This window comes from Podarcis liolepis (assembly GCF_965112155.1).
Source record: "Podarcis liolepis genome assembly, chromosome: 7".
NCBI classification, from domain to species: Eukaryota; Metazoa; Chordata; class Lepidosauria; order Squamata; family Lacertidae; genus Podarcis; species Podarcis liolepis.
In genome coordinates this window covers 83,677,180-83,698,750 of record NC_139561.1, presented here as the reverse complement: position 1 = coordinate 83,698,750, position 21,571 = coordinate 83,677,180, and the positions used below count along the sequence as shown (strand labels likewise).

Here is a 21,571-nt window from a genome sequence, read left to right as displayed (position 1 = left end):
TAGTAACAGGTGTGTAACTTCAATAACTTTGGGTCACCTCCAGATGACCTGTTTACTGAGCATTCATCCTGCTTTCTTTGCGCATAATTTGTGGCATGTTATACAGCATTGATTGCTTACTGAGCATTCCTTCACATTTCTTTGTGCTTTTCTTTGGCGATCACTCGTAGCCGAGTAAGATTGTGTTCCATAAACACGGTTTTAACAGCGAGTCCGTAAGTGACTGTGGAGGTCAATTCTGGATCCACACGTCCTTCCATAGTGGGGACATTGGTTTCCGGACGGGAGTTGATCACAGTGTGGGTTTGCCAAACTGTGCCTTCCTCCTAGCACGTTTCTCCCTTTCGTCCTGAGTTTGAGCATCTTAAAAGCCCATGACAACTTTGGTCAAGGCTGTTCTCCAATTGGAGTGCTCACAGGCAATTGTTTCCCAATTGTTGGTGTTTATACTACTTTTTTTTTTTAATTACCTTGAGACAATCTTTAAACCTTTTTTGTTGACCACCAGCATTACACTTTCCATTTTTAAGTTCGGAATAGAGTAGTTGCTTTGGAAGACGATCATCAGGCACCCGCACAACATAACCAGTCCAATGAAGTTGATGTTGAAGAATCATTGCTTCGACACTGGTGATCTTTGCTTCTTCCAGTACACTTGTATTAGTTCACCTGTCTTCCCAAGTAATGTGTGAAATTTTTCGGAGACACCGTTGATGGAATCTTTTGAGGAGTTGGAGATGGCGTTTGTAAGTGGTCCATGTTTCACAAGCATACAGTAAGATTGGTAGTACAATTTCTTTCTGCAGAGGCTATACAACACACCCCTGTCTACTCTGCATCCAGCAAGCTCCCACAGTTGGTTTGGGAAGCAGAGTTCGCATCCTGTGTCAGCCCCAATCCATCTTTATCTTGTATATAACCCGTTGCTACTTAGGAAATACAGCAAACCAGCTTTGATCCAAATTAAGAAAGAAAAAAACACACACAACCTAGCTGTGTTTTATGCATATAGATTCAGCGCTGCATCAAGCAATTGCTTGTTGGTTTGTCTGTCTGTTTGTTGCAGTGATACCCCAGCTTTTTCTCCAAGGGGTTCATACACAACAACCCTGTGAGGTAGGTTAGGCTGAGAGGCAGTGTGACTGGCACAAGGACAGTCAGCGAGCCAAGTGAGAATTTGAATCCTGGTCCCTCCCAGGTCCTGGTCTGACACTCTAACCACTACACCGTACTGTCTCCCACATTTGCCATCCCATACTTCCATTATTGGGACACGGGTGGCGCTGTGGGTTAAACCACAGAGCCTAGGACTTGCCGATCAGAAGGTCAGTGGTTCAAATCCCCGCGACGGGGTGAACTCCCGTTGCTCAGTCCCTGCTCCTGCCAACCTAGCAGTTCAAAAGCATGTCAAAGTGCAAGTAGATAAATAGGTACCGCTCCGGCAGGAAGGTAAACGGCGTTTCCGTGCGCTGCTCTGGTTCGCCAGAAGTGGCTTAGTCATGCTGGCCACATGACCTGGAAGCTGTACGCCGGCTCCCTCAGCCAATAAAGCGAGATGAGTGCCGCAACCCCAGAGTCGGCCACGACTGGACCTAATGGTCAGGGGTCCCTTTACCTTTACTTCCATTATTATCCTGTCATTTTCCTTACTGCAAACAGTCCGGGGTTTTGTTTGTTTGCTTTTACTCTTAACCGCATAACCCGAATTCACCCCATCAAACTGAATCCCATCTGCATCGTCCCAGGAGCATCGCTGGTGTGTGTGTGATCCTGTCCTCTTTCAGCAAGAACCGAAACCAGAAAAAGAGGGAGTCTTCCTGGTGGTGCTGACATGATACAGTCAGAGCACACACACACCTGCTGTATTCTTTCAAACCAGGTTTTTAAAAAAATCAGGTCTGGTTACTTTAGGGCTGGGAGAAAAGTGACTTATGACCCACCAGCGAAACTGGCAAGTGATGCATTCTAGAAAATAATCTCCATCATTGTAAGGAGGTACATAGTTCTTAAAGTTCACAAGAAGCATTACCGAAACATGCCATTCTTATTGACTCCACTCAAATTGAGGTGCAGGGTTTTTTCTTCTTCTTAAGTGCTCTCAAGTCTTTGTTCCAGGCCTCTCCCTTCCGGGCACTCCTGAAACGCTCAGCTCCAACTCATCTCATTCCTTCCCGGTGAATTATTTAGATGCCATTTCCTGGAATCTCCTTTGTTTCGTTTCTCCACTAGCCAAAAGCTAAGAGCTGAAAGAGAAGGCAATCTCCACTAAGACAGTTCTATTCCTCCACTGACAGGCTTCTTCCTCAGACGACTGAAAATTCAGCTGTTGTTTATAGGCAGAAATCATCCTATAAAACATAGCCTCAGACTAGAGAAGAACCAGACAGGGATCTGTCTGTCTGTCTGTCTGTCTGTCTGACTGACTGACTGACTGATTGTGTAAGATGTAACTCTACAACAGACCCAGACGGAGTTTAAATTATTATGTTTGGCAGTCTAAGCTGACAAGGTAAAGGTAAAGGGACCCCTGACCATTAGGTCCAGTCGTGGCCGACTCTGGGGTTGCGGCGCTCATCTCGCTTTATTGGCTGAGGGAGCCGGCGTACGGCTTCCGGGTCATGTGGCCAGCATGACTAAGCCGCTTCTGGCGAACTAGAGCAGCGCACGGAAACGCTGTTTACCTTCCCGCTGGAGCAGTACCTATGTATCTACTTGCACTTTGGCGTGCTTTTGAACTGCTAGGTTGGCAGGAGCTGGGACCGAGCAATGGGAGCTCACCCCGTCACGGGGATTCAAACCACTGATTGTCTGATCGGCAAGTCCTAGGCTCTGTGGTTTAACCCACAGCGCCACCCGCGTCCCTAAGCTGACAAGAGCTATCGATTAAACTGGCCCTTTCATTTAGCAGGTCGAAAAGGGAGAATTTTGACATGAGTACAGCAGGGACGGGGAACGTGCAGCCTTCCAGATGTTGGCGGACTCCATCTTCCATCATCCCCCACTATTAAGTCCTGCTGGCTGGGGCTGATGGGAGTTGGAGTCCCTGTAGAGCCACAGGTTCCTCCTCTGAGTCACTTCCACTTCCACACGACAATTCTATGATTCTATTATTCTTTTTAAATAATAATAATTTTTATTTGATTTTACAATTACAGAGTTATAACAATACAAAAAACATCCATATTGGGAGATTTCTCTGAATCTCTAGTCACCCCACCTTCATGGGTCCTATTATAAACCATTTTAACTGTATATTATTTCATCATCCACCTTTTATGTCTCCCCCTTTTTTCCATAATATCTTCTACATTACAAGTGTTATTGCAATCCTGCTAAGGTTTCCATCTGCTTACAGTGGTCTCTCAAGTAAATTATAATTTTTTCCCATTCTTTATTGAAGTTTTGGTCTTCTTGGTTCCTGAGCTTTCCAGTCAGTTTTGCCATTTCAGAATAGTCCAACAGCTTAGTTTGCCATTCTTCTCTGGTAGAGACTTTATCTTCTTTCCATCTCTGGGCTAGTAACATCTGTGTGGCTGTTATCACATACATGAATAGTCTTTTCTGCTCCTTTGGGATCTCGGTACTTGCAATTCCTAATAAAAAAGCTTCTGGGTTTTGTTTTGTCTTTTACAAAAGTTATTTTAAACATTTTTTTCAGTTCATTATATATCATTTCCCAAAGGCCTTTATTAGCTTACATGACCACCACATATGATAAAAGGCGCCTACTTTTTCTTTGCATTTCCAGCAGATATTTGTGCTTGTCTTATACATTTTTGCTAACTAACTAGGAGTCAAATACCACCAGTACATCATTTTCATACAATTTTCTTTCAGCATACAACATGCCAGGTACGATTCTATGGTTCTATCTCTGCCCTGTGCCCTTGTCGGTTGCGTAAAGAGGGGAATTTCAGCAAATGCTACTTATTAGAGGGGGGGAGAGGAGAAAAGCTGGACCTGCTGAAATTTCCTCCTCTGCTCAAAGTGTTTGGAGAGCCCCCAGTTTCCCCAGCCACTCTGGGCGGCTTCCAACAAAATACTAAAATACAATAACCTATTAAACATTAAAAGCTTCCCTAAACAGGGCTGCCTTCTAGATGTCTTCTAAAAGTTTGGTAGTTATTTTTCTCTTCAACATCTGGTGGGAGGGCATTCCACAGGGCAGGTGCCACCACCGAGAAGGCCCTCTGCCTGGTTCCCTGTAACTTGGCTTCTCATAGCGAGGGAACCGCCAGAAGGCACTCAGCTCTGGATCTCAGTGTCCGGGAAGAATGATGAAGGTGGAGACACCCCTTCAGGTATACTGGGCCAAGGCCGTTTAGGGCTTTAAAGGTCAGCACCAACACTTTGAATTGTGCTCGGAAACGTACTGGGAGCCAGTGTAGGTCTTTCAAGACCGGTGTTATATGGTATCGGCGGCCGCTCCCAGTCACCAGTCTAGCTGCCCCATTCTGGATTAGTTGTAGTTTCCGGGTCACCTTCAAAGGTAGCCCCACGTAGAGCGCATTGCTGTAATCCAAGCGGGAGATAACCAGAGCATGCACCACTCTGGCGAGACAGTCCGCAGGCAGATAGGGTCTCAGCCTACGTACCAGATGGAGCTGGTAAACAGCTGCCCTGGACACAGATTTGACCTGTGCCTCCATGGACAGCTGTGAGTCCAGAATGACTCTCTGGCTGCACACCTGGTCCTTCAGGGGCACAGTTACCCCATTCAGGACCAGGGAGTCCTCCACACCCACCCGCCTCCTGTCCCCCAAAAACAGTACTTCTGTCTTGTCAGGATTCAACCTCAATCTGTTAGCTGCCATCCATCCTCCAACCGCCTAGAGACCGAAATGGGAAAGACATGTTTTGTTGCGGCTGGGGCAGAGGAAGGCTTCCAGTGGTGCAGCTACAGATGCACCCTAGCGTTTCTTCTCTCTGTGCTCCTCCCAGAGGTCATTCCTCCTCAGGTCACTGCTACAAACGCCCCACATCTCCACAGTGAGCTTTGCTCAAAGTGGCTCACCACTTATTCTTAAAACAGGGCGGTTAGAGGGTGCAGATATAGATGCACAGAATCATAAAAAATGTCGGGTTGCAATGCAATGCAAGAATATTGGACATGAACATGTTTAAATGTTAGGAAACTGGGTTCCGCATCGGTGGCTTGGTTGGTGTGAAAGTGAAGAGCCTTTGGCTGAAAAAAGCTGATGACAACTGCCGTGGGCTGCAAGCCAGACAAAGGAAACTGATCGGCAAGCACTCCCCTCTCTCCCTAACTGTTACTCATTAGATCTGTCAACCATCCTGTATCTCTGAAACGGTGTGTCTAGACGGGTGGAATCTGAACTTGGCATGGCAGGTATTCCTTACTAGGCTGGTATTGAATGTTGCTGCTTGCTGGGTCCCCCGTAGAGAGAGTGGGAGACACAGGCCAGGTAAGGCGATCGTTTCCTTGGAAGTTGGCACAGAACAGGGTATCGCCTTACCCAATTCCAACGTTGCTTACTAGCTTTTCATTAACGGCTCGGAGCATTTTATGACCTTTTGAAGAATAGCTAGAAAGCTGCCGCTCCTTCTTGCCAATATTGCAGGGGTGACGCACTCCTGGTTCTTTGGAGAGGGAGGTGGCAATTGTTGGTGCAATGGCACCATGAAATCTGACCGCAGAAGCAAGGAGGCAAATTCCCAAGTGCGGCAAGGCGACCCAAAACTTTATAGCCACACCCTTCCTAATGTCACGAACACACCTTGGATTTTAAGCACATTTGTGTCCCTCCAAATAGCTTGTTAAGGGCGTGGGGGGAATTGTAGCTTGGTGAGGGGCGAACTACGGCCCTCAAGATTATTGGGTGTGGGATATCATGTGGATGGTGTGGCTGTGACCTTTGGCTATAATGCCCAAAAGAACTTTTGACCCATGTAAACATCATGGCTTCAATACCAAGGCAGTTTCTTCCTTCTGATTGCTGAACATCCAGTCTGATGAAGAGTTCTTTTGGTCCCAAAAGCTCTTGGTCTCTTTGAAATTAAGGGTGGCCGTTTAACCCTTTGCCATGCATGCCAGTTTAACTTATGACTTAGAATCGTAGTTGGAATGGACTCTGGGCTCATTCCTGCAAGGCAGGAATCCCAAGAAGTCTTCCTTCCTTGGCTTGGTGTATTAGGCGGGTTCGTCTTTGAGAAAACCTGATTTATTTAGCATACAAAGGATTGGAAAATAGCAGACCAGGAGATGATGGCATTACCTCCTCTGTGAAATAGGTGGTATCACTCTTTGTCCCTGGCCAGCTACACCACTGCTCATAATCTGGTGGCTGCGTAGAATTGTGATAATCTTGGCTTTTTTGTGATTAATAAAGAGCAAGTTCCTAGACCTCGTTGATACATAGATGACAAAGGTCTAGAACAATAAAAGTACCTGCGAGAGTTGGAAAGGGACCTCCAAAGGTCATCTAGTCCAACCCCCTGCAATGCAGGAATGTTTCACCCAACATGGGGTTCAAACCCACGATCCTGAGATTAAGAGTCACATGTACAACTGAGCTATCTGATGGGGGCATTTGCAAAATTCCAAGAACCTGGCAATCGTTTTATTAGACCTAATATAGACAAGGCATAGTTCTGGTTTTGCTAATTCCTGCTTTCTGGTCATGGCAGAAACACTGACCCGTCTACACACAGTTTTCAATTCCACTCTAGACCTATAACTCTATGAATAGCAGAAAAACATTTCTGGGTTAGGTTGAAAACACAAGCGAAGACGTTTCCTATGTATTGCCTTTGATGTTAGGTTGCCACCAAGTGGCTACATTTGGAACTGCAGCCTCCCAAATCGCCTTGCTTTAGATCATTGCATCTTGGCAGGTAAGATTGTTATTTTAAAAAGGGGAAGAAAAAAACTTTGAATGTTGCGAAAGCTGATGTTTTGTTTCCACAGCAAAGGGACAGGACTCCAAGGCACCAGGAAGAGGAAATAATAAAAATTAAAACTGTCATGTCACACACAATTACTTGGAAAGAAGCTTCGCGTTAATGAAGGGAAATTGCTTCAAAGTAAACAGGAGCGTTGGGCTGAATCATGCATAGATTATGAGAAAGGTCATGAACTTTTTGGGCAAAAGGCCAGAAACTACCCACAATGCATTTCTAAGGCTGAGCGCACACCATAGATTTAAAGCACGTTTAAATCTGATTATACATTATACCCCTTCTCCCTCCCTCCCCAAAAAAGAATCACGGGAACTATAGTTTGCTAAGGATGCTGGGGCTTGTGGCTCTGGGAGGGGTAAACTACAGATCCCAGGATTCTTTGGGAGGGGGGAAATTAGATAGTCTGCACATCTGATTTGATCCGATTCAGTGGGTATATCAGATTTTCGTCAGGCACAGCTGCAGAACGATGAGAAAAGCTCTCAGACGCAGAGGAATTGATTGGTGCACAATACAATCAAAATATGGGTCAGGTGAAAATATGGGAAAGCCCATAATCTAAACTCCGTGTAGGTTTTGTGCAGGCAAATCCGGATGAATGTGCCCAATTCATCACCCTTCATCACCCCTGACCATTGGCCATGCTGGCTGGGGCTGATGGCAGATGGAGTCCAAGAATCATAGAATCGTAGAATTGAAAGGGACCCCAAGGATATTCTAGTCCAACCCCCTACTGTGCAGGAACATTGTCAAACTACAACTCCCATCATCCCTGACCATTGGCCATGCTGGCTGATGGGAGTTGAAATCAGACAACATCGGAGGGGGGCAGAGCTTCCCCACCCCTTCTCTCCTTCATGGGAAAATAGCGAGAGTATAGAATCATAAAATCATAGAATCATAGAATCATAGAGTTGGAAGAGACCACAAGGGTCATCGAGTCCAACCCCCTGCCAAGCAGGAAACACCATCAGAGCACTCCTGACATATGGTTGTCAAGCCTCTGCTTAAAGACCTCCAAAGTAGGAGACTCCACCACACTCCTTGGCAGCAAATTCCACTGTCGAACAGCTCTTACTGTCAGGAAGTTCTTCCTAATGTTTAGGTGGAATCTTCTTTCTTGTAGTTTGGATCCATTGCAAGGTAGAATCTTCTTTCTTGTAGTTTGGATCCAGTACAACTGGATTCTATAGCAAGGGTGACAAGATGAATAGATATCCTGGGAGCAGCTGGGTGCTCTTTTAGTTAAGGAAAGAAGCAAGCATCCGATTCCATCATTATAAGCCTCAAAATTCTATAGCATGTCAAAATTAACAATCACGCCATTCTTCTGCCTGTTTGGGCTGGCCTTCTCTCCCACGAAACAGGATGTTTTGTCCTCAAAGAGGATCTCGGCAACACTAACAAAACAATAATAATCCCCATACCAGGAAACTGGCCCTGGGGTGAATACCATCAAAGTCTTGTTGACACTGGTGGGGCATCATGCTTGGCTGGTTTGCCAGATGGGCACCAAAAGGGGGGCAGGATATGTGGGTCCCAGCCAGGGGACGGATCAGCAGCTGAGATCCAGTCAGGTCCTGCTTCCAGGCATTTGGTTGGCCGCTGTGAGAACAGGGTGCTGGACTTAGATAGGCCACTAGTCGGATCCATCTGCTAGGAACTTCGTAGGTTCTTAGCTACCCAATCAGCTTCTTGCCCTGGGAAGGGACACCATCTTGCCCTCTGCCTCGGGCAGCAAAACAACTCGGCTCAGACTATTGGGTTGTCAACTTGCAACCTGGCCACACCACCTGCACCTTTACATTTCCAGCTGTGGTGAGATATGGCAGTGGAAAATTCCCTGCCTGTCCTCCCTCCCCAGTTTTTTTTGGCTACCCCCTCCCTCTTTGCTATAGCAGGATTTCTACACAACTGGTTGTACCAGCGGCAACACTCAAAGTTGTCTGTCCTAGCCTCCTCCTCTTTATTATTTTCTTCAAAATAATAATCTGCTATACTATACTATAGCAGAGACATCACCTTGCCAACAAAGGTCCGTATAGTTAAAGCTATGGTTTCCCCAGTAGTGGTATATGGAAGTGAGAGCTGGACCATAAAGAAGGCTGATCGCCAAAGAATTGATGCTTTTGAATTATGGTGCTGGAGGAGACTCTTGAGAGTCCCATGGACTGCAAGAAGATCAAACCTCTCCATTCTGAAGGAAATCAGCCCTGAGTGCTCACTGGAAGGACAGATCCTGAAGCTGAGGCTCCAAGACTTTGGCCACCTCATGAGAAGAGAAGACTCCCTGGAAAAGACCCTGATGCTGGGAAAGATGGAGGGCACAAGGAGAAGGGGACGACAGAGGACGAGATGGTTGGACAGTTGTGATGGCCTGGGAATCTGATTCAGAGGCTGAACCTGAGGAATCCCAGCCTGCACAGGAGTCCCCGCCTCCAGGGCCGGCTGAGCAGGGGCTTGAATCTGAAGGGCCCTCACCTGTGCTGGATCCTCAGGAGCAGACACCAGCTAAATCCGAGGACCCATTGCCTGCAGGTGCTCCTCTCCCAGCCCTGTCAGGGGAAGGTGAGGTTGCCTCTGGGTCCAGGAACCCTCCAGCCTCTCCTGAGCTGCAGAGGAGGGAACTAAGTTCTCTCAGGAAGTGCTCGCCTCCAGGCCAGGGGAGGCGAGGCACCTGTGGGCCGGGGCCGCCCTATGCCTTGGAGGAGATAAAGGCCAGCCTGCCCAGTCCCAGGTTGTGAGAGCAACATCGTTGGTAACCTGTTTCTGCCGGCACCCCGACCTGCTCTCCTGAGTTTATGACCACACCTGACTCCTTGCTTTGGACCTCGCTTCGCCCCTGACAGACAGCCTCCTTACCCTTGACCTAGGACCAGACTTACACCACGCCGCATGGTAACCCCCCCCCCCTCCGGAACCAGCACAACAGTGTTCTCGAAGCTACCAGCATGAGTTTGACCAAACTGCGGGAGGCAGTGGAAGACAGGAGTGCCTGGAGTGCTCTGGTCCATGGGGTCACGAAGAGTCGGACACGACTAAACAACTAAACAACAGCAACAATACTATACTATGATAATGTTACACACCGGCCCAGTCTCTGAGCGGTGCGAGATCCCAGGGGTTCCAGGCCAGGGTTCATGGTTCCTTTTGGGAATAAGGCACAGAGGAGACTGTGGTGTCTTTAGAATATATGGTTTATTTACCCGTATGTACCACCTGAGCCTGCAGTGGAGGGGGTTCACAGCACCAGCACCCCAAAAGGGTCTTTGTTTCTCCTCTAACCGCAGCCTTGGATTCAAGCAGAAACCAAAACATTGCTCTCAGGCACTGCTCTGACGATCTCTCCAGCTTGCTCCTTTTCCTATCACCGGCAAACTCTAAACTCTGCTTTGTTCTTCTAACTAGCTGCAAGCTAGAGGAGGGGCCCAGGGGCGTAGCAAGGAGGGGCAGGGGGCAGTGGCCCAGGGCACAAAATTCTGAAGGGGTGCAACCAGGTACAACAGCTGTGTGCCCCGCCCTCAGATTGGCCAAGCTGGGAGGCATAGCTGTCAACTTTCAGATTTGAAAATAAGGGATCAGCAGCCTCGAAAATAAGGGATCAGCAGCCTCACCTGTCCCGGAGACAGTCTACGGGATATCTAACAATCTGGGATAGCAGCAGGAAATAGCGCTGGAATAAGGGAATTTCCCGCAAAAAAAGGGAAGGTTGACAGCTATGCTGGGAGGTGGTGGAGCTGCCAAACTGAGAAGGTGCACAGCCACAGCCACCACCAGAAGCTGTGCCAGCAACCATGTGCCTCATGGGCTCTGCACACACCCCTGGCATGTGCTTCTCCCCCAGCTGCCCGGTCCACCAGGGGGTGTAACACTTGATCTGCCCCGGGCACCAGCAACCCATGCTACACCACTCGAGGGTCCTCACACGGAGTCTCTTTACTTTGTTCTCCTCAATGGCCCATCAACCAGGATATCACCTCACAAAATCATAGACTCAGTGGAGGTGGCACATTACAGCTGACTGTGGCCCTACTCTGGGAGAATTCTGTGCCCCCACACTGCCGTCTGCCCTCCATTTTGCTTCCATATAGAAACATCACTCTCCAACTGCAGACCCTCCAAGTCTCCCTATTTTTCAGGGATGTCTCTGATTTAGAGAAGCCATCCCAGTTTCTGATTTGATCCTAGAATGTCCCGCTTTCCCTTAGGGCAGGGGTCTGCAACCTGTGGCTCTGGAGCCGCAAGTGGCTCTTTTACACCTTTGCCGTGGCTCCGGGGCGGATACTAGCGAGGGGAGGAGACGCATTGTGCGCCCCGACACTCCTCACTGTGGCGGGCGCTGTACTGGCTGTGATGTCACATGGGGGCGGTGCGTGCGTTAGTCACGCACCGTCCCGACGTCACCTTCCCGCCCACTGTCAGATCGTGGCTCCGGAGATATATTTGTTTTAAATGTCGCAATGGTTTTGCGGCTCCCAGTTGTTGTTTTTTCTTCGGAAACGGGTCCAAGTGGCTCTTTTTGTCTTAAAGGTTGCAGACCCCTGCCTTAGGGCGTCCTTATTTTCATCAGAGAAATGTTGGAGGGTATGGAGTTTTCCAACCCCTGAGCCGTCTGAAGGCAATCCTGTGTAGGGAAGTTTTTAAAATGTTTTATTATGTTTTTGCATGTGTCAGAGGCTGCCCAGAGTGGCTGGGGCAACCCAGTGAGACGTGTGGGGCATAAATAGTAAAAATTATCATTATGGAACGGGACCTCCCTCTTTTCATTGGAGAAATGTTGGAGGGTATGCAATTGGTTTCTATCAATCTTGTCAAACCAGCCAGTCCACTCTTTAACTACAGCTCCATCCTTGAATTTCAAAGGATGGCTGAGCTCCTCTTTGTGTACTGAAAGTGCAAATTAGGTTACTTGGCCTTTCGATGCAGACTGAATCGAATGGCTCCCCCGTCCGTACTTGGGTCTTGCCACAGGGCATCCCCATCAAGTGCTTTTTGCCTGGCTGGAATATGTCCTTGAATGCCTCTTGGCTGCATTGGTAGAATGGGGTGTGTGTATGTTTGGAAACCTCTTCGTTCCTGAAGTATTGTCCTTTGTACAAAGCAAAGACTCACATTTATTGCCCCGCCCACTTTTCCTTTTGGCCCCTCCTCTTGGCCCCAGGTGAGGGTGGGGGTCGGCCTTGGACTGGGGGGGGAAAGGTGCCCTCCCCTCTTCTTTTGTATTTTTATCCTCTGATAGCTTTGCTTTCCTTTGAAAAATTCCCCGAGCTGAAACACGAAGCCCAAAAGTCCGGGAAGTAATATGATCCACTCTTTTTTATTTGTGTCTGTCGCTCTGATCTGAATTTGGCAAGCCGCGCTATTTGCCAACTCCCAGGTACAAAAGCTGTATGTGTATACAGGTTGAGGGGAGATTTCCCTCTTCACAAAATATGCATCTCGAAACTTCCAGGAGCTTTTGAAAGCTGCTCTCTCCAAATAAACAAATGTGTTACAGGAGAGCGTTTCTGCTCCAGTGATCCAGGGCCTGCCCCGAAATAATCCCTTTCTTCCCCAACTCTTCCCGTAAATGACATCAAGCAAAAAGGGAGTTGACTCAAAAAGCGGCGCAAGCGGAGAGATTCCCTCGTCACTACACATTTGTGCCTTGCAGACTTTCGCGGACGCCGCTCTTTGCCATGGACCGATTCCTAGCTTGGATTCTCCTGCTCCTGTCGCTCAGCATTCTTTGCTGCACGGCCAAGGATAAAGGTGAGAGGGAAGGATGGAAACTGGGAGGCGGAGGAATTGCTACATCGATTCTTCCCCCTTTGGTGGGGGAACTGCGGAACCTTCTGCCACCGGACGCAGCGACGGCCACCAATTTGGATGGCTTCGGAAAAGGATTGGACAGATTTGTGGAGGAGAAATCTGCTGGTGGCTACTAGCCATGATGGCTGTGCTCTGTCTCCACGGCTGGAGGCAGTAATGCAGGGGCGGATCCTGGTAATAGGCCGCCCTGTGCAAGACCATTTGACGCCCTCGCTCCAGCCCTCTGTGGCACCGGCTCAAGCCAGGCTTTGGGAAGGAGGCATGAGGTTCTGGCAAGGTCCCAGAGCCCTCCTACCTCTTTCCCCAAGCCCGGTAAGGGCTTTGCTTGCCTGTCTTTGGGAAGGAGGCAGGAGCCCTTACTGGGCTTGGAGAAGGCACCTTCCTTGGCTGCACGCCCGGTATGATGGCAGCGTTTGTGCTGCTGTAAATCTGCCTCTGTAGTAATGCTCCTGAACGCCAGTTGCTGGGAGGCGCAGCAGGGGGAGAGTAGTTTTGTGTTTGGCTCCTGCTTGTTGGACTCCCACAGGCATCTGGGAACAGGATGCTGGACTAGGCGGGCCATTGGCCTGATCTTGCAGGTCCCAGTGGCGTAGCGTGGGTTGCCAGTGCCCCGGGCCGCATGGAGGGAGGGAAATGGATGAAGTACACACGTGCATTCAGCTGCGTCACAAAGGAGATTACAGCCACAGAGATAAGAAAAGAAGAGTCAGTCCATTGTCTAGAGAGGTCGCTTCTTGGTTCTCATGGAAAGGGGTCAGCATGGCACAGAACATCCCGCTTTGCCAGCCAAAGGTGCCAGGCTCAATCCCTTGCCCTTCCCAGCTCAGGGTGGTCCTGGGTTGGGAGAGCTTGAGGTTTGCCACTGATGGAGAAACGCTGTTAGAATAAACTAGCCTTCCCCAGTCTAGGGCTCTCCATATAGAATCACAGAGTTTCCGCTTCATGGGCAAGTTGGGATTCGAACCCAGATCCTAGTCTGACATTCCAACTGTTACACCACACTGACTGAAAGGCACATACCAGCTAGGAAAAAAACAGTCAAGGAAGGCACTGAGCAGGACCGGTAAGGGGCATGGTCTGGTGAAATGTAATGGCGAAGGAGAATCCCGGGAGCCAGAGAGAGATGTCCGGGGGCCGCATTAGGCCGCCAAGCCACCCCGCCCGTGATATATGTGGTGGAAAGGTAAGAAACAAGTTTCCCGTCCCCTTCTCCCCCAGGACCATCCTTCGATGGCCATCTGTCGTGGATGCTTTAGTTGAGATTCCTTCATTGCAGAGGGTTGGACTAGATGACCCCTGGGACCCTTTCCGATTCTATGGTTCTTCTCCCCTCTCCACGCAGAAGAACGGGCAGAGACTGCTGCGAGAGGGAAGAGTCACTCAGAATATTTTAATTGTTTTAATGTTTTAATGTTGTATTTTAATCTTGTTTTTAAGTTGTATTCATTCAACTCGTTTTTATTATTGGTTGTTAGCCTTGGCTGGGGAGGGCAGGGTATAAAGAAAAAATATTATTATTATTATTATTATTATTATTATTATTATTATTATTATTAGGTCTTGGGACGCAAGGAAGTTCATGGCAGCAAAAAATCCCCCATCTTCTTTCCTCCAGCGTAATTCAGGAGAGGATCATGTCTCTCCAGAGTGGCTTTGCAGAGGGCACAGTGGGGAGAAGCAGGCAGAGACTTACCCTTCTGTGTCTTGAAATCTATTAACTTGTTGCTCCATATAAATTATCCGCCCTCGTTCTCAGAGTAGCTGTCTTGCTGTTCGGAGTTGTGATAGGAATTTTGTGGTCTTAGATATATGGTAATGTTCATAAGCATACCAACCAAGCACATACATAGATCAGCACAGGAAGACCGACCTGGAACCATTTTGATTCCTAAACTGAGCAAAGGTTTTCTCTGCAAGGTCAAAGTGGGAAACCTCCCCATTGTCTCTTTCCTCACAAATCCTGTCTTAAGGGCACATTTAAGATATGAATAGGGTGTGAGCCTGTGACCTGGCTCAGGAACTAAGTATCTATCATTACAAAAGACTGGCCAGGCTCCCAATCAAGTGACTATTAACAGGTAACCTGCCAGACAGGAGATAAACAAGGACAGGAGAAAAACAACATTCAAATTTCTGTTTAGACTGCCTTTTCTGTGATGTAGGTATGATGTATCTGAGGGGTGGTCTTAGGTTACACCCCTTCTGTGATGTATGTGATGTTTCTGGGGGTGGTCTTGATCTACAGGGTGGCAATTTCAAAGTCTTTATAAGGCCTTGCGCGCCATTTTTCTGGGTTCCTCCTCTCTCCTGCGTGTGAGGGGAGTACCCTGTTGCAACAGATCAATAAAGATCAAGCTTACTAGCTGCTTTGCTTCTCAATATTCTCTGGTTGGCCTCTGTTATTCTCTCCTACCAATAGGGAACCTATGTAAGGACTCTATATGGGTTCTTGGATACCCCACAAGGGGAAAAGGGCCATTTTTGTTTACAACAGAGTTTACCCAATTGATCATCTTTCCCCTTTTCTCTGCCAGGTAGAAGATTCCGTTCAGGCCACAAGGGGGGAGAGCCAGCCCAGGAAGGCCACCAACCCTGCAGTTGTTCCGGTGAGTCTCTTTCTTGCATCACCAACCCCGACAGTTGAGAATATGGAAACTCTCTACCCCAAGTTCCGCTTTCAGTTTCCTCTGCAACAGCTGGCCTCGCCTGTTTGTTGCTGAGGTGTGGCATTCGAATAAGATCTGACCTGTAACCTCTTGCACAAATCACTTGGGCTCGTCGCTTGGTTTGAGAGTGCCACAAACCAAACCCGAGTCGTCCCCCCCCCCACTGTAATCTGACTCTGAAATTTCCCAGTGTGAAAAACGGAGATGGATGATGGGTCATCGTTCGTTAATTAAGAACAATTAATGTTGATGGTTAATAATGCAGCAAGACACCGCCTAACGCCAAATTAGGCTTCGAAGCGGTCTTATTAAAAAAAACAATCAATTACGCAAGCATTTAAATATAAAGCACCCATAATTAAAAGGCACAGACAATCCCATTAAAAATTAAAATGTGAGCATCCATAGTTAAAATGTGCAATCAAGCAAACCGATGCAGTAATTAAAGCAGGGAAATCCTGCTGGAGAGGTGAAGGAAATGTCTGTGTGAAGAGCCGGTGAATTAGACTGGGGGTTTTCTCGTCATTAGTGAGTGAGGCTGGGACTCAGCATGGTCTCCTATGGATTAACTCAGAACATAACGGTCATAACGGTGGAACCTCATCTATGGAGAATGGAGAAAACTGTGTGACTAATCTATGGCCCTCCAGATGTCATTTATGGCCCTCCAGCTCCTATCATCCCTGAAGAAGAAGAAGAAGAAGAAGAAGAGTTTGGATTTGATATCCCGCCTTTCACTCCCTTTAAGGAGTCTCAAAGCGGCTAACATTCTCCTTTCCCTTCCTCCCCCACAACAAACACTCTGTGAGGTGAGTGGGGCTGAGAGACTTCAAGGAAGTGTGACTGGCCCAAGGTCACCCAGCAGCTGCATGTGGAGGAGCGGGGACGCGAACCCGGTTCCCCAGATTACGAGTCTACCGCTCTCAACCACTACACCACACTGGCTCATGCATGGGCATGCTGGCTGGTGCTGATGGGAGTTGAAGAAGATATTGAGAACCACCCCTGGCTCACTCCCACAATAGAGAACTGGAAGAGGATGGGGCAGCAGAGGAGGAATTGCACGTGGTTTGGCTCGCTTTCTCGAGACGTCTCTGCAGTCAACACTCCTAACATAGGAACCTAAGAAGAGCCAATGGCCTATTTAGTCCAATATCCTTCTTCCCACGCCCAGAGGCCTATGTAAAACCCTCAGTCAGGACCCAAGCAAAAGACCAACCTTCCCTCTTGTGGTTTCCAGCAACTCATATTCCGAAGCATTCCTGGTTCCAACCGTGGAAGCAGAGCCTATCCACAAGGTCCAGTAGCCATTGTCTGCCCTCTCCCTGAATTTGTCCAGCCCTCCTTTAAAGCTATCTAAGTTGGTGGCTCAGGGACACGGGTGGCGCTGTGGGTTAAACCACTGTGCCGCTTGGGCTTGCCGATCGGAAGGTCAGCAGTTCGAATCCCCACAAGGGGATGAGCTCCCGTTGTTCTGTCCCAGCTCCTGCCAACCTAGCAGTTCGAAAGCACACCAGTACAATTAGATAAATAGGTACTGCTCCGGCGGGAAGGTAAAAGGCCTTTCTGTGCACTGCTCTGGTTTTGCCAGAAGCAGCTTAGTCATGCTGGCCACATGACCCGGAAAAACTGTCTGCGGAAGCGGACAAACGGCGGCTCCCTCGGCCTGTAAAGCAAAATGAGCACCGCAACCCCAGAGTCGTTTGCGACTGGACTTAATTGTCAGGGGTCCCTTTACCTTTACCTTTTAAGTTGGTGGCTATGATTGCATCCTGTGGCAAGGAGTTCCGGAGTTTAACGATGTGCGTACAGTTTCTTTGGATGTCCACGAGTTCTAGGTTTAGGAGCACTCCGAGATATTCTGCTTTCTGGTTATGAGGGGTGGGGAGGACCATAAAAGCACTCCTCCATCCCAAATCTTGCACTTGCCTCTTCCCGCTGCCAGTTACCATACCTAATTACTCATCTTTTGTTGGCTTATGTTGTTTTAGACCTGCGTGGGCCCCGGAATCCAAAGAAACACGGACGACTGTGTCCTTGCGATGGCATCCTTACCGGTTTGTCTCTGCCAGGTAACAAAATACCTTGAGACAGGGCTGGTGGTGGAGATAAGATAAATGGGAAACATTTATCCTTCCCCCCCCCCAAAAAAAAGACTTTAAAGGGGAGAAATAATTTATTGTGTATCCTATGCAACTAGCGTCTCGTTGATGGGAGGGAGAGAGTCGTAGTCAACACGTGGGTCCCCTAATCAGATCAGTCTCAACTCTGTATGGTTTGTGCTTGTATCTTCTATTCGTGGCCCTGGTGGCGCTGTGGGTTAAACCACAGAGCCTAGGACTTGCCAATCAGAAGGTCAGCGGTTTGAATCCCCGCGACGGGGTGAGCTCCCATTGCTCAGTCCCAGCTCCTGCCAACCTAGTAGTTTGAAAGAATATCAAAGTGCAAGTACATAAATAGGTACCACTCAGGCAGGAAGGTAAATGGCATTTCCATGTGCTGCACTGGTTCGCCAGAAGCGGCTTTGTCATGCTGGCCAAATAACCTGGAAGCTGTACGCCAGCTGCCTCAGCCAGTAAAGCTAGATGAGCGCTGCAACCCCAGAGTCGGTCACAACTGGACCTAATGGTCAGGGGTTCCTTTACCTTTTTAAGCTTAAATTGGGACTCAGGTGGCGCTGTGGGTTAAACCACAGAGTCTCGGACTTGCCGATCAGAAGGTTGGCAGTTTGAATCACCGTGATGGGGTGAGCTCCCGTTGCTCGGTCCCTGCTCCTGCCAACCTAGCAGTTCGAAAGCACGTCAAAGTGCAAGTAGATAAATAGGTACCGCTCTGGCAGGAAGGTAAACGGCGTTTCCATGCGCTGCTCTGGTTCGCCAGAAGCGGCTTAGTCATGCTGGCCACATGACCCGGAAGCTGTACACCGGCTCCCTCGGCCAATAAAGCGAGATGAGTGTCGCAACCCCAGAGTCGGCCACGACTGGACCTAATGGTCAGGGGTCCCTTTACCTTTTTAAGCTTAAATCAGCCATGCCTAATCACTGGGGAAGGGTTGTAGCTCCAAGTTAGAGCATCTGTTTTGAATGCAGAAGGTCCCAGCTTCAATCCAGGGCTGGGAACAACCTTGCTGTGAATGAGCTTTATGTGACCCCTGTAAAAAGTGTTTGTTCTACAGATCAAAGCGACTGAATGCATACATTGGGCAGGGGCGAAACTAGGCTTTATTTCACCTGGGTCAAAGACCCAGTTTGGCACACTGACCCCAAGCACATTTGTGTAAACACAAACACACACACAGAGGCTGGGAGCCTCAAGGGTGCCCCTCTGGAGGCTTCCGGGGGGGGGGACCAGCTTGCCCCCTCCCCTAGCTACAGCACTGCATCAGGTAAAGTGATCTCACAAGTCAGCAGCTCCCTAATTGTTAAGGGATTAATAAACTATTAGTAAAACCTTGATTTTGGCCCAGTACCAATTCAGCAATTCAGATCTCTGAACAGAGGTGTTCTATGCGGGGGGAGGGGGGGCTCATAGACACTTCCACTTGTTCCACTTGCCTATAAGACAAGTGTCCGAATGGTTTCCCCCTTATCTGCTCCTTTCCCATGGAAAACCTGCTCTTTACAGCTAGATCGGAGCAAACGTCAATTTGGAAAAAACCCGAATTGCCATTTGCTCCCGTTGAGCACTAAAGAGTGGTTTCCCCCCGGAGGAAAGCAGCAGGACAAGAGGAAGTTTGGATCAACCCAGGGTTTCACTCCTGCCAGCAGCATTCTGCGCTAGCTGCAGCGTGCAGATCAAATGCAAGGGAAGCCCCAGAGTGCATAGCAGTTGAAGTGGGGTAATCTGTGTAAAAGGGGCAGGAACATAGGAATGTGCCTTATACGGACCACTGGTCTATCTAGCTCAGTGTTTCTCAAACTTGGGTCTCCAGCTGTTTTTGGGGGGGACTACAACTCCCATCATCCCTAGCTAGCAGGACCAGTGGTCACAAATGATGGGAATTGTAGTCCAAAAACTACAGCTCTCCAGGTTTCCAGAGACGGGTCATTCCCAACCCTCCTTGGAGATGCCAGATGTTGAACTGAGCAGCTGAATTATGCAAAGCAGATGCTTGATCACTAAGCAAGAGCATCAGAAGGGAAGATATAAACTGTCCCTTCTTCTTTTTTTGCAGAACAGCACCATCGCCACCACCGTGGCCTGGCCAAGCGGCATTTGCACCAGAGAAGGCATCGGTGCCAGGCGTTTGTGAATAAGTGCCACATGATGCGGGTGGCCATACCCTTGTAGCTTTCTCTTTTTTTAACGTAAAATTTTATTAGTTTTTTAACATATCATTTTCAACAGTAATTAAACATACTTTTACATCTTATTCATTTTTTTTTTACTTTCATCAGTCCTGTCTGCAAATTTTCCAATCTAATCTCTTAGTATGCATTTCTTATTTTCCCAGTGTGGTGTACTGGTTAAGAGCTGTGGACTTGTAATCTGGTGAACCAGGTTCGCGTCTCCGCTCCTCCACATGCAGCTGCTGGGTGACCTTGGGCTAGTCACACTTCCTTGAAGTCTCTCAGCCCTACTCACCTCACAGAGTGTTTGTTGTGGGGGAGGAAGAGAAAGGAGAATGTTAGCCGCTTTGAGACTCCTTAAAGGGAGTGAAAGGCGGGATATCAAATCCAAACTCCTCTTCTTCTTCTTCTTCTTCTTCTTCTTCTTCTTCGTCTTCGTCTTTGTCTTCTTCTTCTTCTTCTATTACATTTCGAACTCATAACCAATATCTCTATCTTTTTCTACTCTGAAACGCTTCGTCTATTTCTCCTTACAAAACGTCTTGTAGTCCTACTAGCGTAATTTGTTGATTACAGTTGCTCTTCAAATAATTCATATACTTCTTCCAATCTTCTGTAAATCTCTGGTCCCGCAGGTTTCAATTCCTTCCTGTCATTTTGTCCAACTCTGCATAGTCCATTAATTTCGTCTGCCATTCTTCTTTCATCGGAATTTCTTCTTGCTTCCATTTCTGGGCTTACAATACTCTTGCCGCTGTTGTTGCATATAAGAACAGTTTGACATCTTGTCTATTAATTTCTTGGCCTATAATATCAAGTAAAATGCTTCTGGTTTTTTAAAGAATGTATATTTGAAATATGAAATACCCTTGTAGCTTTCTCTGCCCCGACAGGCACACAGCTTAATTCTTTGTGTTAACCATAAAACAAATCCCTCTTCGGTACTGGCTGTCTTTACTTTGTTCGTTTCCCCACAACGGTCCTGCGAGGTAGGTAAGGCTGAGAGGCAGCAACCGGCCTATGTTTACCCAGGGAGCTTCATAGCCAAGAAGGGGACTGAACCCTGGTCTTGCAGGTCCTAATCCAACACACCAACCACTACCATACCCTCCAAGTATCCTGATTCCCCAGGGACGGGTTCGTGAATTACAGAAGCCATCTCAGTTTCTGATTTGATCCCAGAATGTCCTGGTTTTCCCGTTTTCCTCTCCTCTTTCCACAGGGCCTTATTTAAGTTTGATGAGACCCTAAGCTACTGAAGGTAATTGGGCCCTTTTATATGTCCAGCTGGCCTTTGTCAACAACAAATTGTTGCTGGTTTTTGTGTTGAATATAGTCATACCTCAGGCTGAAGTAGCTTCAGGTTAAGAATTTTCAGGTTGCGCTCCGTGGCGACCCAGAAGTAACGGAGCGCGTTACTTCCGGGTTTCGCCACTCGCGCATGCACAGGCGGTCAAAATGATGTCACGCGCATGTGCAGAAGCGGCAAATTGCAACCCACGCACATGCAGACGCGGGTTGCGTTCGCTTCAGGATGCGAACGGGGCTCTGGAATGGATCCCATTCACATCCAGAGGTACCACTGTATATGCTATAATGTAATTTAGGGACCTAATAGGTATCTAAAGCCATTTGCACATGTTGCCATGCAACCAATCCATGCAGAATGTAGGCACCCTATACATAGAAATGAGCAAACTAGTGATATTTTAGGGAGCAGACTAGCAGGTGGGGCCCATCCCATGACTTACATCATAGGAGCCTACACAACACAAAACACTGTTGCTGTATGTAGGTTTTATTTTATTTGTTTTTTATCTTATATTTTGGAAATGGACATCCAGTTTTATTTTCCTTAAAAAAAAATTGGGGCCCCCAAGAGAG

At 48.0% G+C, this 21,571-nt stretch overlaps 2 protein-coding genes across 2 annotated transcripts in view; both read left to right on the top strand.

The window, feature by feature from the left end:
* The window catches only part of LIPE (lipase E, hormone sensitive type), a 120,069-nt gene that overhangs the window by 68,375 nt on the left and 30,123 nt on the right, over positions 1-21,571 (top strand). The window lies entirely within an intron of this gene.
* Positions 12,397-19,770, top strand: LOC310712731 (uncharacterized protein). Its single transcript, XM_083516072.1, has 4 exons — positions 12,397-12,672; positions 15,267-15,338; positions 17,390-17,470; positions 19,573-19,770. The coding sequence occupies exons 1-4, from the start codon at positions 12,600-12,602 to the stop codon at positions 19,686-19,688; spliced, it is 342 nt and encodes a 113-aa protein (XP_083372198.1). The 5' UTR covers positions 12,397-12,599; the 3' UTR covers positions 19,689-19,770.